Raw genomic sequence first — 22,687 nt, forward strand, 5'->3', positions numbered from 1 at the left:
TCTTGTTGGGAACAGATCTTATCATTTGTTTTCCTCATTTATTTTGACCATCGACCGGAAGTCTGTGTCGACAGGACAGGTGATTCTGCCTCGACGTGACTGTCTTCATTCCTCCAGCATGAGGTACGAGATGCTGATCGGATTGTAGAGAACCAGCGAGCTGGGTCACAGTGGAACTGGGAGAACTGGGAGGAAAGGCCTCTTCCAGGTAGGTTTAATAACCTGTCACGTGTTTTAAATGGATCACCGGCGGCACGAGGAAGGTTGGAGTCGTTTCATCTTTAGGGAAAATTGTTGCAAATGGCGGATTGTTGGCGCTGGTAGCTGCCTTCAAAAATCTCATTTACGGTTTCTTGTGACAGATATTGTTTTAAACAAAACTAGTTTTATGTGTTTAATAATTCGGTCTTGTTTGTATTTTACTATTTTCATTTGATAGAAATATCTCCTAGTTGAAATGTTTGTCTTTAGATATTTTTTTGCTCATTATTGCTCCTAATCTCAACCCAATGGAGTGATAAATAGAAAGTCTTTTATTATCATTCATTCCTCAAACGTGTTATTTTGTACGGTTTACAGAGGTGAATGTTTGATTTTTATGTCACTGCCTGCCTCCGTCCTGCAGCTGGGCGGGGCTATAGGTGGCGCTGTCCAGCTCTGTGGTTCTGAAACTGCAGCACAGGTTGTTACCGGTCAAACCTGCAGGTAAAATCAGACCAGAAATGTTACTTTACATAAAAATCGGGCCTTGACTTGGTTACTTGTCAGTCAGAATCTTCCAGCTATTCTTTGTTTTCAGACTGCATATCCACACAGCGCCACCATGTGGGGGAAAACAGTTCTGCTGCTCCTTCACATCCTGGAAGGTAAAAACATTCATGTTTACCTTGAGGATTTTACTCTGATGGAGTTTCTCAAAGAGATGTGTAGAAAACCTTTCTTATTAATTCATGTGACCCTCCAGTTATTGAGGGTGCGGTTCTGAAATCACTGAATCACCATCATTAATATTGAGCACGTTGCTTCTCAATATTTTATTGTCTGTTTGCCAGAGATAGTGAACAAACATGCAGCCAGGATTAGAAGGTCCAAACACAAAAATACATTTTAGCGGTAAAGATTCAGAAAAGCAAAACAACTAAAGAATCGGCCTCATAGACCTTGATGTGATTTAGGTTGCAGCAGGAATAAAACCTTTCCTATTTGGACCTCCATAGCTCAGCCATCATTTAAAGTTAGGAAATTGGACTCTACCTGACCCAGTTATCATCTTGATTCCTTTTCCAGTTTTCCCATAATCACAGTTTAGGTTCCAGATTTTCTCACATAATTTTCAGCGGAGAGTGGGATGATGAATCTGACCAATTCAATTCAATTCAATTCAAAAATACTTTATTAATCCCAAAGGGAAACTAAATGTTGTTATGGCTCATATCATCCAAGGTTTCCTCAAAGAGCCGTTGTAGATGCTGATGGCTGTGGGCAGGAAGGATCTCCTGTAGAGCTCTGTCTTACAGCAGATCTGAAGAAGCCTCTGACTGAAGACACTCTGTTGTTGTAGGACAGTCTCATGAAGAGGATGCTCAGGGTTCTCCATAATGTTCTTCATTTTATGAAGAATCCATCTTTCCACAATGATCTCCAGAGGTTCTAGAGGAGTCTCCAGAACAGAACCAGCCTTTTTTATCAGCTTGTTGAGCTTTTTTAAGTCCCTGGTTCTGATGCTGCTTCCCCAGCAGATGATGGAGAAGAGATCAGATTCTCCACAACAGACTTATAGAAGATCTGCAGCATCTTGCTGCAAACACTGAAGGACCTAAGCTTCCTCAAGAAGTACAGTCTGCTCTGTCCCTTCTTGTAGATGGCTTCACAGTTGCATCTCCACTCTAGTCTGTTGTCCAGGTGAACACCGAGGTATTTATACTCCTCCACCACCTCCTCTTCTTCTCCCATGATAGAAATAGTTTTTGACTTATTCCTGTTTCTCTTAAAATCTACAATCATCTCCTTTGTTTTAGTCACGTTCCAGATGAGATGATTGTTTCCACACCATGACACAAAGAGGTCCACCACCTTCCTGTACTCAGCTTCTTGTCCATCTCTAATCCACCCCATGACTGCAGAATCATCCGAGTATTTCTGCAGATGACAGGAGTCTGTCTTGTACTGGAAGTCTGAGGTGTACAGAGTGAAAAGGAATGGTGAGAGTACCGTCCCCTGTGGTGCTCCTGTGCTGCTGACTACCTGGTTAGACTCACAACCCTTCAGTCTCAGCCTTATTCTGATTCAGTCTCTCCAGTTGCATCTTCACTTGACTTTTTGAGACACACAGGTGGAAGGGGGAAGCAAAGGAAGCATCAGCATCTTCTGATATGGTTGAAGGCAAACATGTAGAAGCAGAAGGTTCTAGGGCTGAGGTGGAAGATAAAAATGTGAGGTGTTACTGGACAGCTGTGGGTCCTGTGGGTCAAAGGAAGGTGGAATGTCTGTTTGGCTGTGAGCAGGAGAGGAGGATGCTGAGCTTGTTTCTGAACTGAACCTATTGAAGAATGTGTTGGGTGAAATATTCAGAATCTTTTGGATTTGAACAGTTTCTCCATCCAATCGTAGGTATTTTTGTCTCCTAGTGTGTCTTCCACTCCTGTAGGACCAACAGCTTTCTGACCAATCAGAGCTCAGAGCCTAAAGAGGCACACCCACATGCTCATTAACTCCTTGTAGATTTCAACTCTGAATGGTTCTGGAGAAACTGGACCCGAAGATTCTGTTTAACCTGTCAGATCTTCTACAAAAAACTTTTCAGATACATAAAAATCTAAATTTAAGGCCAGCAGAAAGTTCTGCAGCTCATAAATGTCTTTAAATCCACCTCTAGTTTTCACACAGTGACTGTTTCCATGTGGCTTACATTCTGTTTCTGTCTGCCTGTCTGATCCAATAGCAACCACTGACTCTACAGCGTTTCTTACCTTCCTTAGCAGCTTCTTCTTCCTTTGAAATATCAGACTTCTTAACATGAAGAAGCAGATGTATGTGAACATTTTCAGATAGAATTTGCATTGGCACCCTTTAATAAAAGTCTTTGTCTTGAACCTTCTGAAATCTTTCAGATAGATTTACTGTTTTGGACTCAGAAATGTAAATGTTTAATACTCTCACAGTATGGATTTTTCCAGAGCATGTAGACTCTTCTCGGCCCTTCACAGCAGAATACCATGCTTTGTTGCTTCCATTACAGCTACAGTGGCATCTCCATGCTGGCAGGGGGCAACTTTTCCAGAGGCGGTTGTGTCCCCAGCAGTGGAGAGCAGTAGGATCATGCGTGTGCCAGGTGTGGCCTCCCTGCAACACTGTGTGGCGGCGTGTTGCGACCTGCCTGGCTACGACCTAGCCTGGCTCTTTAAGGGGCGCTGCTACATCCTGAGCTGCCAGGAGGGGGCGAACTGTCAGCCCCAGGTTAGGCCTGGGGCCGACTCAGTCGTGGCCTTCCTGCAGAGGGCGTCCCCGCAGTCCCTGCTGCTGCAGTCTCTGGTGAGAGGAGAGCCGTACAGCAGGCCCTGGGGGACCGACAGGGACTTGGATCCACTGAAGGGCCTTGCCCTTTTTGATGGGCCCCGCTCAGGCCATTCAGACCCGGGGATGGTGGATGTGGAGTACTCAGAGGGTGACCCAGAGGTACGGGGCAGAGTCGGCTCAGAGGTGGATCAAACCCAGGACACATTCAACCAATCACAGGAAGAGGGTCCTGAAGAAGTGGGGACAAAGAGCAACATGACCCAAATCAAAATGCTGTCTGACAAAACAACGTATCATAAGGACGAGGACGGAACCATGGCGCCAACTCATCCTGCTGCTGCAGAGAAACCTGTGAGTGAAGACTGCAACCTGTTTGTGCCTGAAAAACACAATCAAATAAACTGATCTGACCAGAACCATTAAGAATAAACTGTCTGTGTATCAGAACCATTAAAACAGAAAGATAAGAAAACAAACTATTTTCCAGTGTCTGGGAAACATATTCATGCCCCTTGAATTCAATTCAATTCAGTTTTATTTATATAGCTCCAATTCACAACACATGTCGTCTCAAGGTTCTTCACAACAGTCAGGTTCATACATTCCAATTAATCGTAACCATTGAACAGTTCAGTCAGATTCAGTTATTTATTCAAATTGGATAAAAAGTTTTTCTATCTAAGGAAACCCAGCAGATTGCATCCAGTCAGTGACTTGCAGCATTCACTCCTCCTGGATGAGCATGTAGAGACAGTGGACAGTCACTGGTGTTGACTTTGCAGCAATCCCTCATACTGAGCATGCATGTAGCGACAGTGGAGAGGAAAAACTCCCTTTTAACAGGAAGAAACCTCCAGCAGAACCAGAACCAGGCTCAGTGTGAGCGGCCATCTGCCACGACCGACTGGAGGTTTGAGAGAACAGAGCAGAGATACAAAGAGAACAAAGAAGCACTGATCCAGGAGTACTTTCTATGGGAAGGAAAAGTAAATGTTAATGGATGTAGCTCCTTTAGTCGTTTCATCTAGAAAGAAAGAACAGATAAACTCTGAGCCAGTTTTCAAGGTTAGAGTCTGAAAGAGAGAACATAGAGTTAGTTACAGTAGAAGCTCAGTCAGTAGCCATGTCTAGGAGAGAGAAAGGGTTAAACACTGAAAGACAGGGCCATGTGGATCATCTGTAGAAGGTGAGCATTAAGTTGTTGCCAGCAGAAGCTTGGACAATGCCCCTCTCCAGAAAGGTGTCACAGGTAGACACAGAGTCAGGCCAGGTGTAGCTTCTAGGAAGAGAAAAGAGAGAACAAAGTTAAAAGCTGAAATAACAGCAAACAATGCAGAATTGGAGAGTAGTATGAGAATGTAGCGAAGAGAGTGAAAGTGGTCATTATGTCCTCCAGCAGCCTAAGCCTATAGCAGCATAACTACAGAGATAGTTCAGGATAACCTAAGCCACTCTAACTATAAGCTTTATCAAAAAGGAAAGTTTTAAGCCTAGCCTTAAAAGTAGACAGGGTGTCTGCCTCACGGACTAAAACTGGGAGCTGGTTCCACAGGAGAGGAGCCTGATAACTAAAGGATCTGCCTCCCATTCTACTTCTAGAGACTCTAGGAACCACCAGTAAACCTGCAGTCTGAGAACAAAGTGCTCTGTTAGGAACATATGGACCAATCAGATCTCTGATGTATGATGGAGCTAGATCATTAAGGGCTTTATATGTGAGGAGGAGAAGTTTAAATTCTATTCTGGATTTAACAGGGAGCCAATGAAGGGAAGCTAAAATAGGAGAAATATGATCTCTCTTTTTAATTTTCATTAGAACTCTTGCTGCAGCATTTTGAATCAGCTGAAGGCTTTTAACTGCATTTTGTGGACATCCTGATAGTAAAGAATTACAATAGTCCAACCTTGAAGTAACAAATGCATGGACTAGTTTTTCAGCATCACTCCTGGACAGGATATTTCTAATTATGGCAATGTTCTGGAGGTGAAAGAAGGAAATCCTAGAAACCTGTTTAATATGGGATTTAAATGACATGTCCTAGTCAAAGTTAACACCAAGGTTTTTTACTTTATTATCGGAGGTCAATTTAATGCCATCCAGGTTAAGTGATTGACTAAGCAGTTTCTTTTTTAAAGACTCCGGTTCAAAGACGACAACTTCTGTCTTGTCTGAATTTAGAAGCAGATAATTTAAAGTCAACCAAGTTTTTATATCTTCAAGACATGCTTGTAGTCTATCTAACTGGTTGGGCTCATCAGGATTTATGGATAAGTAAAGCTGAGCATCATCAGCGTAACAGTGAAAATTTATCCTATGCTGCCTGATAATTTGACCTATTGGAAGCATATATATAGTAAAGAGAACTGGCCCAAGTACTGAACCCTGTGGTACTCCACAATTAACCCTGGAGTTTAAAGATGATTTATCATTTACATGAACAAACTGGAATCTGTCAGACAGATAAGATTTAAACCAGCCTAGCGCTGTTCCCCTGATCCCTACAGCATATTCCAGCCTTTCTAAGAGAATATTATGGTCGACTGGATCAAATGCAGCACTGAGATCTAACAGAACCAGAACAGACACAAGTCCATTATCTGAGGCCATAAGAATATCATTAGTGACTTTCAGCAGAGTTGTTTCAGTGCTATGATGAGCTCTGAAGCCTGACTGAAACTCTTCAAACAGGTCATTGTTGTATAAATGTTCACACATTTGATTAGCAACTATTTTCTCAAGACTTTTAGATAATAATGGAAGATTGGATATAGGTCTGTAATTTATTAAATCATCTCGATCAAGCGAAGGTTTCTTAAGTAAAGGTTTAATTACAGCTAACTTAAAAGCCTGTGGTTCTGATCCATTTACTAAAGATAGATTAATCATATCTAAAATGGGGCTGGTAATCAGAGGGAACATTTCCTTAAATAATTTGGTTGGGATTGGGTCTAACATACAAGTTGGAGGTTTAGGCTTGAACCCCTCTTGTCTCATTTTAACCACAGACAAAGTTTTACTAGGACTTTGTCTGATGGACCAACACAAAGCTGAGCAGAATTCACCCGTCACCAGAAAAAAACTGGGTTTTCTTTTACAAATAAAACTCTCAGTAATGCATTCAATAGAGTCAGAACTCTATAGAACCACATCTGGGTGGAGGTGTTCTGGGGTCTATCTCTAAAACAACGCAGGCGCAGTCAGGTTTGATGGAGAACATCTGTGAACATCAGTTTTAAGTCTTCCCACAGATCTGTTTTGTTGGAGTTAGATCTGGACTTTGACTAGGCCATACTAAGACATGGATATGCTTTGATTTAAACCATCTCATTGTATCTCTGGCTGTATGTTTAGGGTGGTTGTCCTGCTAGAAGGCGAACCTCCAGCTCAGTCTCAGGTCTTCTGCAGCCTCTAACAGGTTTTTCTCCAGGATTGTCCTGGATTTACCGCCATACATCTTCTCATCAACTTTGACCAGTTTCTCTGTCCAACAGCATGATACTACCACCCCCCTGTTTTTTCTAGAACTTTATTTTTATTTGGTTTTCATGACTCATACAAACTGATAGATGTAATTAAAGGTTATGACCTTCTCCAAACAGTAATCTCACAGGTCTCAGTGTAAATACCACGACGCATATTCAGAGACACCATTGAATGTGCCGACGTGTGGAGCAGCATACAGTTTAGCTGTTCAGAATAACGGAGCGTTCACGGTTCTCCACCTTTTAGTGAACAGTTCCCTCTGCATCCTCGGTGAGGGATTCTCTCCATCTGATAGTTTTCTCTAACGTTTTCAGTCCAGTTGTCAGTGCTGGGATCTGATTAAAGTCACTTGATGGTGAAGCGTTTAACAGCTGCAGTAAACTGTGAACACCACTCTGTTTGACAGTGGGTGGTGTTTACAGGTTGAGGTGGAGTTTTCAACTTTCCTTCACTCAGATGATGGAATGATCAGTGTTCTAGGAAATGTTCCAAGCTTAGGGTGTTGTTGTAGAACCTAACCCTGCTTTAAACAGAACCAGAACTTTCTCCTTGACCTGTCTGCTGGGTTCCTTGGTCTTTATGATGCTGGTTGTTCTCGAATGTTGTCTAAAGAACATCTAAGGACTGGTTACTTATTGGGAGACACCTGGCAGCTTGTTGCACTGGATTTTATTTGGGGGTATTAGAGTAAAAATACAAATGCACACCATACATACTTCATACTTTTATTAGTTAAAAATGATTTTAAAAAAAAACACTTTTCTTCCACTTCTTTGTTCTTCACTACTTTGTGTTTGTCTGTCACAGAAATTCCCAATAAAATAGATTGGAGTTTGTTATTGGACCAGGACAGAATGTGGAAAGGTTCTGGGTGAATCCTTTCAAAACGGTTAGAGTATCTTCCATTTTATTTGACTTCTTCTTCTACTTTTCCACTAAAACATTTTCCAGTTTTCCAAGAAGAACAAGATCAGATGAAGATCAGAGGAAATATTCCAGACGGACACATGTTGAAAGTTCTGGGGTTTTGGCCAACAGAAATTCTAACAGAACCTCTTAAACGTGTTCAGCTCCTTCCTCCTCAGCAGGTAGGAATTTATCGCTCCTCTTCATCCTGTTTTTTTTTTTCTTTCACTTTTTCAGACAGAAACGCAGAGAACTGCAGTCTTTCCATCACTGACGCCTGCCACTGACTCCGCCCCAACAGATCACATGACCACACCCTCTGACATCATCAGCACCACAGTGAATCCAGGTAGGTGACCCTGAACTGTTCCTCGGATCATTTGCAGAACATTAAGGGAAACTGAGCTATGAAGGTCCAGTCAGTTCAGAGTCAGAGGTACCGAACTCTGCCAGCGCAGTCGGGTTGACAAGAAGGTTGTTTTAGGGGAAATCAGGAAGGCAGAACCATCTGATGGTTAAGATGGTTCTGAAGGATGAGCTGTTCTCTCTCTGTTCTTTCCCTTTATTAAAATCAGAGATAGAACCAGTGACACCACAGAATAACACTGACTGGTCCAAAACTGTTCTGGTTGTTTCCATGGTAACTGGTGTTGTTCTGTGAGAGTAGCTGCTTAACTTCAGGACACCAAAAAAATCTCTGTGAGTGGGTCAAAACCAATGGACCTGCTGCACTTGCAGAAATACTTCATCTTGATCCATTTCATCAGTTTGGTTTGGTTCTGGTCCCTGTGGTTCCCTCCTACCTAACTGTGAGATTCAGCAGGTTCGTCTGGAACCTCTCCCTGCAGATCCTCCCCTGGCAGCGTCTCTGGGAGACCCTGTGGATTTCAGCGCCGCCGTCCCATCAGAACCAACAGATTTCTCTGAAACAGGAAACAAGCGTACATCAGGTCTGATCGGAAGTCCTGCACATTGTTCTGGTTCAGGTTCCTATACTGCTTACTTGATGAGTAATAATACGTTTTTAATGAGTTTTACTTTCAAATGGACTCTAAAGTAGACAGGCAGCCGGTGGAGCGAAGCCAGAACAGGGCTAATGTGTTCCTGTTAAAATGCATGCAGCAGCGTTTTGAACCAGCTGCAGGCGTTTAAGTGAGGACTGGCTGTTTCCAAGATGGAGTGAATTACAATAATCTAGCGGATGTAATGAATGCATGGATTACTGTTTCCAACTGTTGCCTTAAAGGAATAGATTTTGCCTTTGCTATTTTTCTTAAATGGTAAAAACTAGACTTAATGGTGGCCCTTATTTGACCATCAAGTTTAAAATCACTGTCCATCTTAAAACCAAGGTTCTAACTGTGGACATAATATACATTGCCAGGGGGTCTAAATTAACAGGAGGTGTCTGACATGCTCCACAAGGTCCAAAGACAGGTACCTCAGTCTTTTTTAATTAAAATGAAGGAAATTTAAAGCCATCCAAGCTTTAATATCCTCAAGACAGGATAAAAGAGGTTTGATGGACCAGGCATCACCTCGCCCTAACGGGTCACAGCTTTGGTAATCATCAGCATAACAATGGAAGGAGATGCCATATTTCCTAAAATTAGACCCCAGAGGAAGGAGGAACAGAGAAAAGAGCAAAGGCCCTAATATTGAGCCCTGGTGGACCCCACATGACAGAGGAGCAGAAGATGATTCAAACCGTTCAACCAAAATGTTCTGTCTGGCAGATTGGACCTAAGCCACTTCAGAACGGACCCACCAATACCTAGTTGGTGCTGTAAGCGTGACAATAAAATGCTGTGATCCACTGTATTGAAAGCAGCAGTTAGGTCCAGCAGGACAAGGATCAGAGTCACCAGAATCACAAGCCAGGAGAATATCATTAGAAACCCTCAGCAGGGCTGACTCTGTGCTATGAAGTGCTTTAAAACCCGACTGGAACACATCCAGGATTTACAGAACCATTATTAACTAACTTGCTATATGACCCATTATATAAAACCTGTCTCTGAGCTTAGTCTTTTTGTTCTGACAGGCCCGGTAAAGTTCCATCAGTCTTTATCAGCTACCGTTGACCTTCTGAACCACGACGTGACCTCTGACCTCTCCACCTTTTCCTCAGCTGCTCTCCCTCCAACCACAAGAACACTGGTTGCTGCCACTGCAGGTATTTACATGTTTCTAGTTCCACCAGGTTCTGGTTCTGACTCAGAGCAGTTTCAGATACATGAAAGGACTGGGTTGATGTTCTACCTCAGATTATCACGTCTCTGTTAGCTTCTGTCAGATGTTCTGAATGGTCCGATTTAAATGTTTGTTTAATTTTGTTTTATTTTTATATTTTCCAAAAAGTTTTTTTCTCTTTTTGTAAACAAAAACCCAAAACTTACGGTGGCCGTGGGGTGCAAAACACTTTTACAAGTACCGAAACAAATTTACATTTCAGAAAACAAATTTACATTTCAGAAAATCAACCGGAAAGGGAATGTACCAACGCCGAGGCTGACCCGGAAGTCAGCCTCAGGGCTGCATCCTTCGAAGGCCGTATTTGTTGGCCGATTACGTCACAGCGCGGCGACGAAGGCTGTCCCAATTCATGAATCATTCCGAGCAAATGCTGCCAACAAATGTGTCCTTATTTTGTCCGATGTGAAGGATGCGTTGTGAGTATCCTTCGCGGCCCATCATTTCCCATCATTCATTGCGGGTCGAAGCGGATTGGTCAAGCAGGAGAAGCCATGGCGGACCATAGCAACAAAAGCTGTGAGTAAATTGTGGAAAATTACACTTTCTGTGACACAAATTAAGTTCTACAATGTTTTTAGTGCGGGAATATAACTATGTAGACGTGAAATATCTGCTTGATTTATCTAGACATCGCTTAATTTCAAATGTGCTCCGACGTGTTCGGAGTTTTCCGTTCCCGGCGTAGTAACCGGCTCGCCTCGCCAGTCCTACCGGCGGTGAGGTGAGCTAGACCCGGTAGAGATCTGACCGGACTATCGGCACTAAGCTCCCGCTGGCAGTCATCACAGTGAACGTTTAACACAAGTTATTTCTAACAGTTTATGTTATTATTTTAATTGTTACTGAAAATCTATTTAATATTTCAGGTGATATTAAGGTTAACCAGAATAAATGGTCAGTTTTATGTAATCTAACTGTATCGCTGGAGAGTGTGATTGAGAATAAATAAGCTTTTCAATATTCATTTTTGATGAAGAAATGTGCTATATGTTTTAAAAGTTTATTTATAATTCAGTTAGCATTATAATTTCTGATTCCAGGTAAACCCGACGAGGAATAAACCTCCAAATGTAAATGAATCTCAGTAAAGAAGTTAAAAGTTTGAAAGAGCTTGTTTTAGTCATTAGCATAGAGATATTTTCTTCAAAATTAAGACAAATGTAAAATTAAAAAAGACTTTTTTTTACACTGATATTAAGCAAGATGGTTTTTTTTGTTGATTTTATTGTTTAGGTACAAAGCAGCAGACGGGTCAGTTTATGAAGCTCAGGGATCAGAACCACCACCTTTTTACTGGAGCTAAAAACTCAGCCACCGTGGCTTGGAGGTACAATAACTACATTCTTTACAGTCAGTTTCTGTCCAGTTTTAATAACTCCTATCTTTCTAACTTTCATAAATATCCATCCAGTGATTAACATACTTCTTTCAGTTTAGGACAATTCTGGAGAAGATGGACCAACAGGGGAAGGTCACCACCTTGCAGGACAACACAATGTGGGACAATTTGAAAAAAAAAAAAAATGAATTTAGATTATGTTCAGAAGTTCTCATGTCACACAAATAAAAACATATTTCTAAAAGTCTTGTTGGTTTCTCTGTTTAGTCAACTCTTCTTTTATTCCATCTAACTTTAGGATTGTAAGTATCCAGGGTCAGGAGAGGGAGTCAGTGAAAAGCCCACTGCTGCTACTTGGACCTGGTTTGTCTTTATGGATGAGATGTTGGGTCAGAGGTCTTCCACAACACCTCCTGTCCTGATTGCCTCCATCCCTGAGGACACTCCAGGGCCAAGTGGAGCGGTGGACAACCAGATGGAGAAGGAAGACAGTGAGCCAGCAGGAAGGGGTCAGAAAAGAAAGAGGGACAGAGATGATGGAGTTGATCAGGGAGGACATGAGGACACAGAGAATGGACAGACTGTTTTCCATCTTAGAAAGAATGGTACTGAAATAAGGTGCTACATAAGAAATAATATAAAGTTTTGTTCAGATTGTTTCTTAAAATTTTAAGGTGTTCTAATAAATTTCTAAATTGTTTTTGTCACTAATGTATTTTATTTCCATTTGATCCAACAATACATCAACTTCATTTAAAGTTATAAACAGAATTTATTATGAAAAATACAAATAACATTTTAAACAGAATGAGGGAAGAAAACATTCAAACAGATCAAGATTACAAGACAAAAGGTATAAAATAAAACTATGTACAAATATTTACAATGGAGACAGCAGGATCAACCTGAGTGACCAGTTCCTGGTAAAACCTCTTCAACAGAACAAAGAGGCAGATGTCTTTCTGAACAGAAAGTCTGGAGATGTGGCTAAATCTCTCACAAGGTCAGAGACTTGGATGGATGCTGCAACTGAGACCTTTGGTTTGTCTTTCTGGATGGTGAGCGAAGCATCACACAGGTGGTCTGCAGATGTTTGTGATGTCTCTCTCCACTGTCCACGTCATCGTCCATCAAGTGGGTTTAAAGGGCGGCTGAATTGACGGCTGCCACATCACTAAGATGTAATCGGAAATATGCAGAAATAGAAGATGGTGCTCACAAAATATTACAATTAGTTATACTCCTCAAACATTAATCACATCTATAATATTATACTTGGCTGACACAGTAGTCATGTTCTGGTGGTACCTCCTCCAGGGCGGACACCTCAGCTGAAAGCTGGTCCTGCCAGAGAGCAACGCTGACTGTCTTAGTCCAAACCTCACCCTCATCCTCTTCTACAGCCTCCTCTGGGTCATCCTCTGGGTCCATGACATCCCCAGCACCAAGGCAGATGTTGTGGAGGATGGTGCATGCTGTTATGACCTGAAAACTATTTAAAAGAGGGTGCATATATGTGTATATATTATGTATAATATATATATAAAATGGATCTAGGTCAAAACTTACGTGAGGTACAAAGGTGTCGTGCACCTCCAGCGCTTGCAGGAAGATGGCCCTGAATCTGGTTTTCATCATGGCTGTTAAAGCGCTGGGCTCCCACACCTTGTCTTGTCCTCTTGTAGGGAGTGATGAGGGGGAGTGGATATTGGAGGCATGGGTATCCTCCATCAGCAAGGATAAAATACCCTGGAGGAGGATAAACTGTACAGTGGGCTGTGGTGGAGCACCGTAGAGTCATGCACTGACCCAGGCCAGCCCACATACGTGTCAATAAAATGGCTCTCAGAAACTGCCAGCAGGATTATGGAAGGGAAGAGTTTCCTGTTCCTGTAGCACTGACCATCAGGGCTGCTTGGACACCTGAAGTGGATATGGCAGCCGTCAATTGCACCCACAGCTTTAAGAAAAACTCTGTGGCGTCTGGTGTCCTCCTGGTTGAAGAAGCGTTTCAGGACTGGGACACTCAGGTTGATCCTGCAGTAAAGAGGTCTGGTCTAGAAAAGGGAAGAATGGAGATGGAAAAACACATTATTTTTAAGGCATGCTTCTGGATATTTTAAGTAATCAAAGGAAGTAGATACTAATACACCAAAAACACTGCATTATTATATAATTATCTAAGAACAGCCAGAGGGGATCAAATACTTTATAATTCCCATCTATCTTAAAATTTAAAGTTGTTGTTTATAATATATATATATATATAAAATATGTGACATATATTAGCCATAAAGTTGCTATCTCTTTGTTTATTGGCTAGTTAAATCAAACATCTTTTTTACCTGAACATGATTGTCTCTGGATTGTACCTGGAATCAGAAATTATAATGCTAACTGAATTATAAATAACTTTTAAAACATATAGCACATTTCTTCATTAAAAATTCATATTGAAAAGATTATTTATTCTCAATCACACAATCCAGCGATACAGTTAGATTACATAAAACTGTCCATTTATTCTGATTAACCTTAATATCACCTGAAATATTAAATAGATTTTCAGTAACAATTAAAATAATAACGTAAACTGTTAGAAATCACTTGTGTTAAACGTTCATTGTGATGACTGCCAGCGGGAGCTTAGTGCCGATAGTCCGGTCAGATCTCTACCGGGTCTAGCTCACCTCACCGCCGGTAGGACTGGCGAGGCGAGCCGGTTACTACGCCGGGAACGGAAAACTCCGAACACGTCGGAGCACATTTGAAATTAAGTGATGTCTTGATAAATCAAGCAGATATTTCACGTCTACATAGTTATATTCCCGCACTAAAAACATTGTAGAAGTTAATTTGTGTCACAGAAAGTGTAATTTTCCACACTTTACTCACAGCTTTTGTTGCTATGGTCCGCCATGGCTTCTCCTGCTTGACCAATCCGCTTCGACCCGCAATGAATGATGGGAAATGATGGGCCGCGAAGGATACTCACAACGCATCCTTCAAATCGGGCAAAATAAGGACACATTTGTCGGCAGCATTTGCTCGGAATGATTCATGAATTGGGACAGCCTTCGTCGCCGCGCTGTGACGTAATCGGCCTACAAATACGGCCTTCGAAGGATGCAGCCCTGAGGCTGACTTCCGGGTCAGCCTCGGCGTTGGTACATTCCCTTTCCGGTTGATTTTCTGAAATGTAAATTTGTTTCGGTACTTGTAAAAGTGTTTTGCACCCCACGGCCACCGTAAAAACCCGCCTGAGAGAAGAGAACCCAGAACAAGATGTCTGCAACTTCAGAATCAGCACAGATTCTGGTTCTGGACCCATTTCTGTCTTGCTCCTTGTGTCATAAACACAAACCCAGCAGAACATGTCAGCAGGAAGCTCGTCTTCATCGCTGACCTGCAGCCTTTAATCGGATGTGGTTCTGATAACTTCAGTGCACCGACTGTTCACTGGTTCTTTCTATGAGACTCTGTGGCTGCAGCATGTTTAAAGCTTTGCTCCTTGTTTGGGCGGTACATTTATTTGCTTTGTGAGGTCCAAACACCACAAACATTAAAACAACATCCGGTCTGTCCTCTGATCCCCAGCAGAACTCAAGGGGTCAAACCGTGCTCCAGTTGCTGTCGTGGGTCCGGACAGGAAGCTGGTTCTCCCTCTAAGTGGCCTGTTGCTCGACGGCAGCAGCAGCACCGACGACCGCGGCATCATCAGCTACAGCTGGGAGGTGGTGAGGTGGGTGAAGCTCTGTGGTGGACCTTCTGATCCAGAAGCAGCTGCTCGGTATCTGATGGAAAGTGTATGCTGTCTGTTTCTGCAGCGGTCCTTCTGGGCTACTGCTGCAGGATTCTGATCAAGCTGTTGCTATGGTGACGGGTCTCAGAGGAGGGTGCTACACGTTCAAACTGACTGTTACTGACCAGGAGGGGGCGACAGACAGCGCATTGCTGTCGGTGAGGATTCAGGAAGGTGAGTTCTGCTGCAGCTTCATGGATCAAAAGTTGCTGATTGGTGGAAGAAGTGGATCCCATCTTAAAGAAGTGTTATAAAGATGTTCTGAACTTTATAACACTTTTTTAGTTTAGTTGTCACAACTGATGTACTTGTAAAGGTTTCAAACTGAGGTTTAGGTTATCTGTAATCCATTTAGAACAGTTGAATTTGGGTTTGACCAGTTAAAAATGTTATGCCTGTCTTATTCTATGCTGATTCTTCACCCAAAAACATCTGAAATTTATCTACTTTTCACATATCCTAAATTTAATACATTTTTATTAATCAATCTTCATTTGTGTTTTACAGAATCTGTCTTCGGGGTAGAATAATCCAGCTCAGGCTGAAACAATTTAAGTATGTGAGATTTTCAACTAGAGAAGGCAAAAAATGCAGAATCCTCCATCCTCTTGAAAAGTGATAGCTGTCCAAATGTATATTGTCCAATAATACTTACCCTAGCCAAATATTTTGTCAGATGAATCCTAGCTCACATAAAACCGTACATCAGCACAAGGGAGAATTCAATCTGCATTGTTCTCCACACTGGATTTCAGCACATGGAATGTCCTGTTCTCCTGACTCATCTGGATCATCACACTGTCTGTCCTTCCTCCTGCAGCCAGGAGTCTTTCTCCGGTCGCTCACGCCAGCGGCAGCCACGTTCTGACTCTGCCCAACAACTCTCTGGTCCTAAAAGGCTCGGTGACCGACAGAGACCAGACCGAGGTCCGGTACCTGTGGAAAAGAGACAGCCAGAGTCCTGCTGCTGGGGTACAGGCCGCTCAGAAAGATTCTACAGGCAGAATGAAAACAGAACGGATCAGATAACCCCCAGGTTCTTTGCAGGAGGTTCTGTTTGGCTCAGAGACCCAGCCATCCCTCTACCTGTCAGGTCTGGTTGAAGGGACCTACCTGTTCCAGCTGAGGGTGACAGATGCTCAGGGCCGGTCCGGCTCAGCCACGGCCACTGTGGAGGTCCGACCAGGTGGGGCTGACGGTTGAGATTCTAAGGTTGAACTGACTTCTGGTCACTGTTCCTGCTTTGTTTCTGTAGAACCTGGAGGTGGCCAGCAGGTGGAGCTGGAGATGCTGGTGTTGGTGTCTCAGGTGAGTGTGGCTCAGAGGGACACGGTGGTCCGACAGCTCGCCGCACTGATTCATGTCTTAGACAGAGACATCCAGGTCCGAGCGCTGCAAGGAAGAACTCAACTCAGGTATCAGGACCTGGACTTGGTCATTCAGTTTGACCCAAACTGACCCAGTTTCCAGAAAGTTTAATCTGTAAAATGTTCTGAATGAGCTTGGGGTTCCAGTGACACTTACCTGACCTGTAAATGCTGGAGTCTAAACTGTAATTCTCGGCACCCCACACCTCAGTGTAAATGAAATGTTTGGACCTGTTTGTAGGGTCAGAACTCTTTTATGTTCTGTTCCAGTACGGTGCTGCAGTTCTCCGTTCAGGGCCCCTCGGGGCCCCTCTCTGCCTCCAGCCTGGTGGTTCTGCTGAAGAAGCAGCTGCTGCAAGAAAAGAGTAACTTCTTGCTCTTCAAAGTTCTGAGAGTCGACACCGTCGGTAAGTTGTTGACGGACCTGTCTGTGATCAAGTTTTCCAGCACAGAGACTCTCGGGCCTTCAGAACAATCTGGACCATCAGAACCATCTGGGACATTTGTCCTGATAGAGGTTAACAGTCCGTTGGGTACGTGGGTCGGTTTAGATGATTTCACTTGTTGGATCACTCTGATTGGCTCTTCAGTTTATTAAATGAACCTGCTGGAGACACAGAGCTGTTAAAAAGTATTTACCCCCTCAACTTAAGAACAGGTTGCTCCAGCCTTGGCAGCAACAGCTGCCATCCAGTCTTCATGGTACCAGGTATTATGAGTCTTCAGTATCACTGTGGAGGAACTTTGACCCACTCTGCTTTGCTGAACTGACACATTGGAGTGTTTTCCAGCTTAAACAGCCTGTTTAAGGTTAGATCCTAGAATCTTAATCAGATTCAAGTTCAGACTTTGACTAGACCACTCCAAGGCTTTATTTCTTTGTTCAAATCAAAGGTGGACTTGCCTGTGAGCTTTGGATCACTGTCCTGCTGCACAACCAGCGAGCGCTCAAACTGATAGTTGGACATTCTCCTTCGGGATCTCCTGCTAGAAAGCAGAATTCATGGTTCCACCATTTAAAGCAAGTTCTCCAAGTTCTGAAGTAGCACAGCAGCCCCATTACCATCAAACCATCACCACCATGTTTGAGTAAAGGTATGATTTTCTGTTTATGAAATGTTGTTAGTTTTACTCCAGATATAACGGGTCACTCGCCTTTCAGAAAGGTTCAATTCAATTCAGTTTATTTCTATAGCGCCGATTCACACCACATGTCGTCTCAAGGCTCTTCACAAAGGGTCTGGAATGGTGTAGGGTTGTTGGGGAGGTAAGAATAAACTACTGAGTGTTAGTTTGGTCCAGTCTTGTCCTGTCAGTCCACAAATTATTTACCCAAAAGTTCTTGGAGATCATCTAAGATGTTTTTTGGTAAATATGAGACGATATATGCTGATGAGGTCCTGGGAAGGTTCTCCACTGTTCCATATTTTCTCCATGGATAATGGTTCTCGCTAAGGTTCTGTGGAGTCTAAAGCCTTAGAAACAATTCTGGAACCCTTTGCAGACTGATGGATGTCAGAGATTTTTTTCCACCTTACTTCATGTTGTCTTACAGGTTCTATTTGAATGATTTTTATTTGGTTCGGTGGTTAATCACAGTTACTTCTCAATTACACAAGGGGTGTAATTACTTTTTAAGATGGTGCCAGCTTGATTGGGGTAGCTGATTTATTATTCAGGTTATTTTTGTCTGATATTAACTTTAGTTTGATCTGACAAAAACAAAAACAGAAGACATCTGTAAGGGCGTACATACTTTTTCACAGCTCTGTAAATTCTAATTACAGTTTAAATGAAGAAAATAAATCATTGAGCAGTGAATGACTCAAGGCTCCGCCTGGAGATCTTAAGATTTTAGTGATAAAATTTGAATATTAATAATGATCCAGGTAGCTTCATAGTGGCTGGACTCATCCTTTGGGATGAAGTGAGGAGCTCAGAGTCGCCCAGTTGTCCCAGTCACCTCTGGGACTCTACATCCCTCTGGGATCTGGACTTGAGAAGTCCCCCAGTAGAGCTGGATGAGAAGGCTGAGGAGGGAAAGATCTGATCATGTTTGCTAAAGTGGAAGCAGTTTGCTGATCCAACATCTGATGAACAGGAAATTAGCTTAAATATCTACACAGGGTTTAGGATATTTGAAGTCCTAAACACAGACCCAACTTGACCCAGGTTCTATACCACAAAACATTGAAAAAGCTTTTCTTTGACTTGTTATATAAAGAATGAAGGATTCCAACTTCTGAAACGGTTTCAAAGCATCTCTTTTGAGTTTAGTATAATCCAGTTTAGGTTTGTTCGTCTAAACGTTCAACTTTTTGAACCAGAGTGGATCAAATGCAGTCTGGATGTGGTAAAAATGGTGAAACAGCCCTTTAATTTATCACCAGTAGGAACCATTGAATCACGCTGAGGGCAGCAGACAGGGAGTTGATTTAGGAGGTTGTCCACAAGGTTCCTGGTGGGAGATCAGTTACCATGGCAACCAGGTTCCTACAGAGACACCAGAGCTTTCAGGTGGCGTCACTTCATGTTACGTTCTTTGTTTGTTTACGGTAGCATGTGAGCTGAGCTGTTCGGGGCGGGGCCAGTGTGATCCAATCACCAAGCAGTGTTCCTGTGACCCGTTCTGGACTGAGAACCTGATCCGGCTTTACCTTGGTGATGGAGAGAGTAACTGTGGTAACGGTTTTATTTTTATTCTTGGGCAGGTGGAAAGCATTTCCTGCTTTAATCACTTTGAAAGATCAGATCATCTGAGGAGATCCTCAGATGTTTCCTCTGACCCGGGCGCAGGGCTTTGATCCAACTTTGCTTGTCCTCTCAGAGTGGAGAGTCCTGTACGTTATCCTGAGCAGCTTCCTGATGATGGTCTTCATCCTGTTGCTCAGCTGGACCTTCATCTGCTGCAGCAGGAGGTGAATCTTAACGTCCAGGTGATGATCTGATCCCAGACAAGTCCAGTCTGCTCCAAGTATTTTGTGTGTCTGTAGGAGGAAGCAGACCAAAGGGAGGAAGAAAACCAGGTACACCATCCTGGACGACATGGACGAGCAGGAGCGGCTGGAGCTCCGACCCAGATTCAGTGAGTTTATTTCCCGAAGCTCCAGGAAGGGTTCAATCAGGTGGAAGCAACACACATGGACAGCAAATGGGTCCAAAACCTTCTCCAATCAGATCTTGATGTCCTGACATTAAATTCAAAAAATGATCTAATCTGCAGACGACTGAAAAAGTTTAAAACTGCTGGAAGTTTCCTCAGCAGCATCCATGATTCAATTCAATTCAATTCAATTCAATTCAATTCAAAAATACTTTATTAATCTCAAAGGGAAATTAAATGTTGTTGTAGCTCATATTATGAAGGTTTCTTCAAAGAGACGTTGTAGATGCTGATGGTTGTGGGCAGGAAGGATCTCCTGTAGAGCTCCGTCTTACAGCAGATCTGAAGAAGCCTCTGACTGAAGACACTCTGTTGTTGTAGGACAGTCTCATGAAGAGGATGCTCAGGGTTCTCCATAATGTTCTTCATTTTATGAAGAATCCTTCTTTCCACAATGATCTCCAGAGGTTCCAGAGGAGTCTCCAGAACAGAACCAGCCTTTTTTATCAGCTTGTTGAGCTTTTTTAAGTCCCTGGTTCTGATGCTGCTTCCCCAGCAGATGATGGTAGAAGAGATCAGACTCTCCACAACATACTTATAGAAGATCTGCAGCATCTTGCTGCAAACACCAAAGGACCTAAGCTTCCTCAAGAAGTACAGTCTGCTCTGTTCCTTCTTGTAGATGGCTTCACAGTTGCATCTCCACTCTAGTCTGTTGTCCAGGTGAACATCGAGGTATTTATACTCCTCCACCACCTCCACTTCTTCTCCCATGATAGAAATAGTTTTTGACTTATTCCTGTTTCTCTTAAAATCTACAATCATCTCCTTTGTTTTAGTCACGTTCAAAATGAGATGATTGTTTCCACACCATGCCACAAAGAGGTCCACCACCTTCCTGTACTCAGCTTCTTGTCCATCTCTGATCCACCCCACAACTCCAGAATCATCTGAGTATTTCTGCAGATGACAGGAGTCTGTCTTGTACTGGAAGTCTGAGGTGTACAGAGTGAAAAGGAATGGTGAGAGTACAGTCCCCTGTGGTGCTCCTGTGCTGCTGACTACCTGGTTAGACTCACAACCCTTCAGTCTCACAAACTGTGGTCTGTTTGTCAGATAGTCTTTGATCCAGGAGATTGTTGAGGCCTCCACCTGATCAGACCTGAGCTTCAGTGTTTCCTCAGATATCTCCCTCAGGAACCACTGGAGCATCCTTAATGAAATCTTCTGCTGACTCCTTAAATCCTGACGTCTCCAACGAGCTTTGAGCGGAGGGTTCTGGAACACATCAAGATTTTGGCTCGTTTTAATGTTTTACTGTAATTGGCAGCAAAGCTTCTAAATAAAACACAGAACGAAACCAACTGAGAAGAATCTTTTTAAAGCTAAAGATCTCATGTCCTAACAGCGAGAAATCCGACTAATCAGTTTAATCCTGATGGAAAGAAACGCTTCTTTACTCTGACTTTGCAAAAAAAACTGTGGCAAAGTTTGCACCAGTTTTAATACAAAGTTCTCCCAGATCACACTGCCAGCATTAGTTGGACCGTCTTTAAACTCAAAACAACACGAAACCTCTGGATGTGTGAACTGTTTAGAAATGCAGATTAGATTTTTTCAGGAATAGAATAAAGTCAGGAAAGGAAATGATGTCTTATTTATCCAGAAGTGGATAAAAGGCTAATTTCAGACCTTTTCATACTTTATCTGTACGAAGATAAAAATAAAAGTGCTGAAAGTGGGATCGTTACAGTATTCCAGGTAACAACCTTTCACACATCAGATGTTCTAACTGAGGGATCGGAGTTTTAGTCGTTCCGTTCTCCGAGATAAAAACTCTTCTTCTTTCTGCAAATTAACTCAACACATTCCCTGCAGGTCTGAAGCACCGCAGCACGGAACACAACTCCAGCCTCATGATGTCCGAGTCGGAGCTGGACAGCGACCAGGACTCAGTCTTCAGCCGCCCAGTCCGCAACAGGAACAGGATCGGCTCCCAGGTCGCTCGGAATGGAAACGCCTTCGGATGAAGGGAGCTTCTGCAGACCTGGACAGGATCTCAGAGGGATGTCTAAGGTTGGGGATGCAGAGAGGAACTTTGAGTGTCTCCTCTTGGAGGCTGCAGACAGATTATTCTTTACGACACAACGGCTTTAAAGTTTGGTTCCGAGGAATCACATGTTCCTTCCAGAAAAGCAAGAGGATGAACTGATCTCCATCCAGAACTTTGTAACATCTTATCAGCCGGTTTTATTCCCAGCTCAGAAAACCTGTTCATCTGGGACGTCACTAACACGCCTGTAGGGGGCAGCACTGGCCAGCTTCCACAGCTGACAGGAAAGGCATTTAGTTTATCCTGGCTGGGAATGATCAGGTTCTGTCCCAAAGTCCATGTCCATCTGGGTCTGTTGGACTGCAGAGGCGGATTGTTCCTTTAGTGTCGCTGTTCATTTTAACAGCACCTACAGGTGCCACTTTTTAACATGTGAAACCGACCCAGATGAGAATTCCACACAAATATTTAGCATTCGGACCTCCTAATGGTGAACACCAAATTGCTGTAGGACATTAACTCATGTGATGTGCTTTGCTTTGCTCTGGGAGTACAAACAGACACAGTGCTGAAGGACTTCCAGCAGAATAACACGATCCAGAAGAAACATCCTGGAAAAATGTGGACCTGTAGCTGGTTTAAAGAAACCATGCAGAAAATAAGTTGAACTGAGATGTTCCACTGCTGCAGCTCCCAGAAGTCTGTCAGGTTTAACATAGACTAACTGGTTACCAGTTAGTTATTTAAATGCAAACAGGCTAATGTTCCTGTTTGAATCCAGTTTGTTATGCTGGTTTCTGCACCTGAGGTTCTTCTTCTGAAGTTTCAAGAAAACCTAAATAAAATAAATGATCCAGACAT

The 22,687-nt window shown here is 42.9% G+C and overlaps 1 protein-coding gene across 6 annotated transcripts; it reads left to right on the forward strand.

Moving 5' to 3' along the window:
- The first annotated feature begins 52 nt into the window (after positions 1 to 52).
- kiaa0319 (KIAA0319 ortholog) lies at positions 53 to 22,684 on the forward strand. 6 transcript variants are annotated; one of them, XM_047358941.1, is made up of 16 exons: positions 53 to 208; positions 626 to 705; positions 800 to 866; positions 3,239 to 3,867; positions 8,144 to 8,255; positions 9,951 to 10,082; positions 15,099 to 15,243; positions 15,329 to 15,477; positions 16,124 to 16,275; positions 16,351 to 16,489; positions 16,559 to 16,718; positions 16,941 to 17,077; positions 19,230 to 19,352; positions 19,498 to 19,588; positions 19,664 to 19,755; positions 21,652 to 22,684. In XM_047358941.1, exons 3-16 carry the CDS (start codon positions 824 to 826, stop codon positions 21,801 to 21,803), a joined length of 2,256 nt encoding a protein of 751 aa, XP_047214897.1. In that variant the 5' UTR covers positions 53 to 208; positions 626 to 705; positions 800 to 823; the 3' UTR covers positions 21,804 to 22,684. The 6 variants fall into 6 exon arrangements, with proteins under 6 accessions (XP_047214897.1, XP_047214931.1, XP_047214904.1 ...); XM_047358975.1 differs by having other exon boundaries at positions 16,351 to 16,479; positions 16,559 to 16,611; XM_047358948.1 differs by having other exon boundaries at positions 15,102 to 15,243.
- The last annotated feature ends 3 nt before the right edge of the window (positions 22,685 to 22,687 follow it).

This window comes from Girardinichthys multiradiatus, chromosome 3 (assembly GCF_021462225.1).
Source record: "Girardinichthys multiradiatus isolate DD_20200921_A chromosome 3, DD_fGirMul_XY1, whole genome shotgun sequence".
Classification (NCBI taxonomy): domain Eukaryota; kingdom Metazoa; phylum Chordata; class Actinopteri; order Cyprinodontiformes; family Goodeidae; genus Girardinichthys; species Girardinichthys multiradiatus.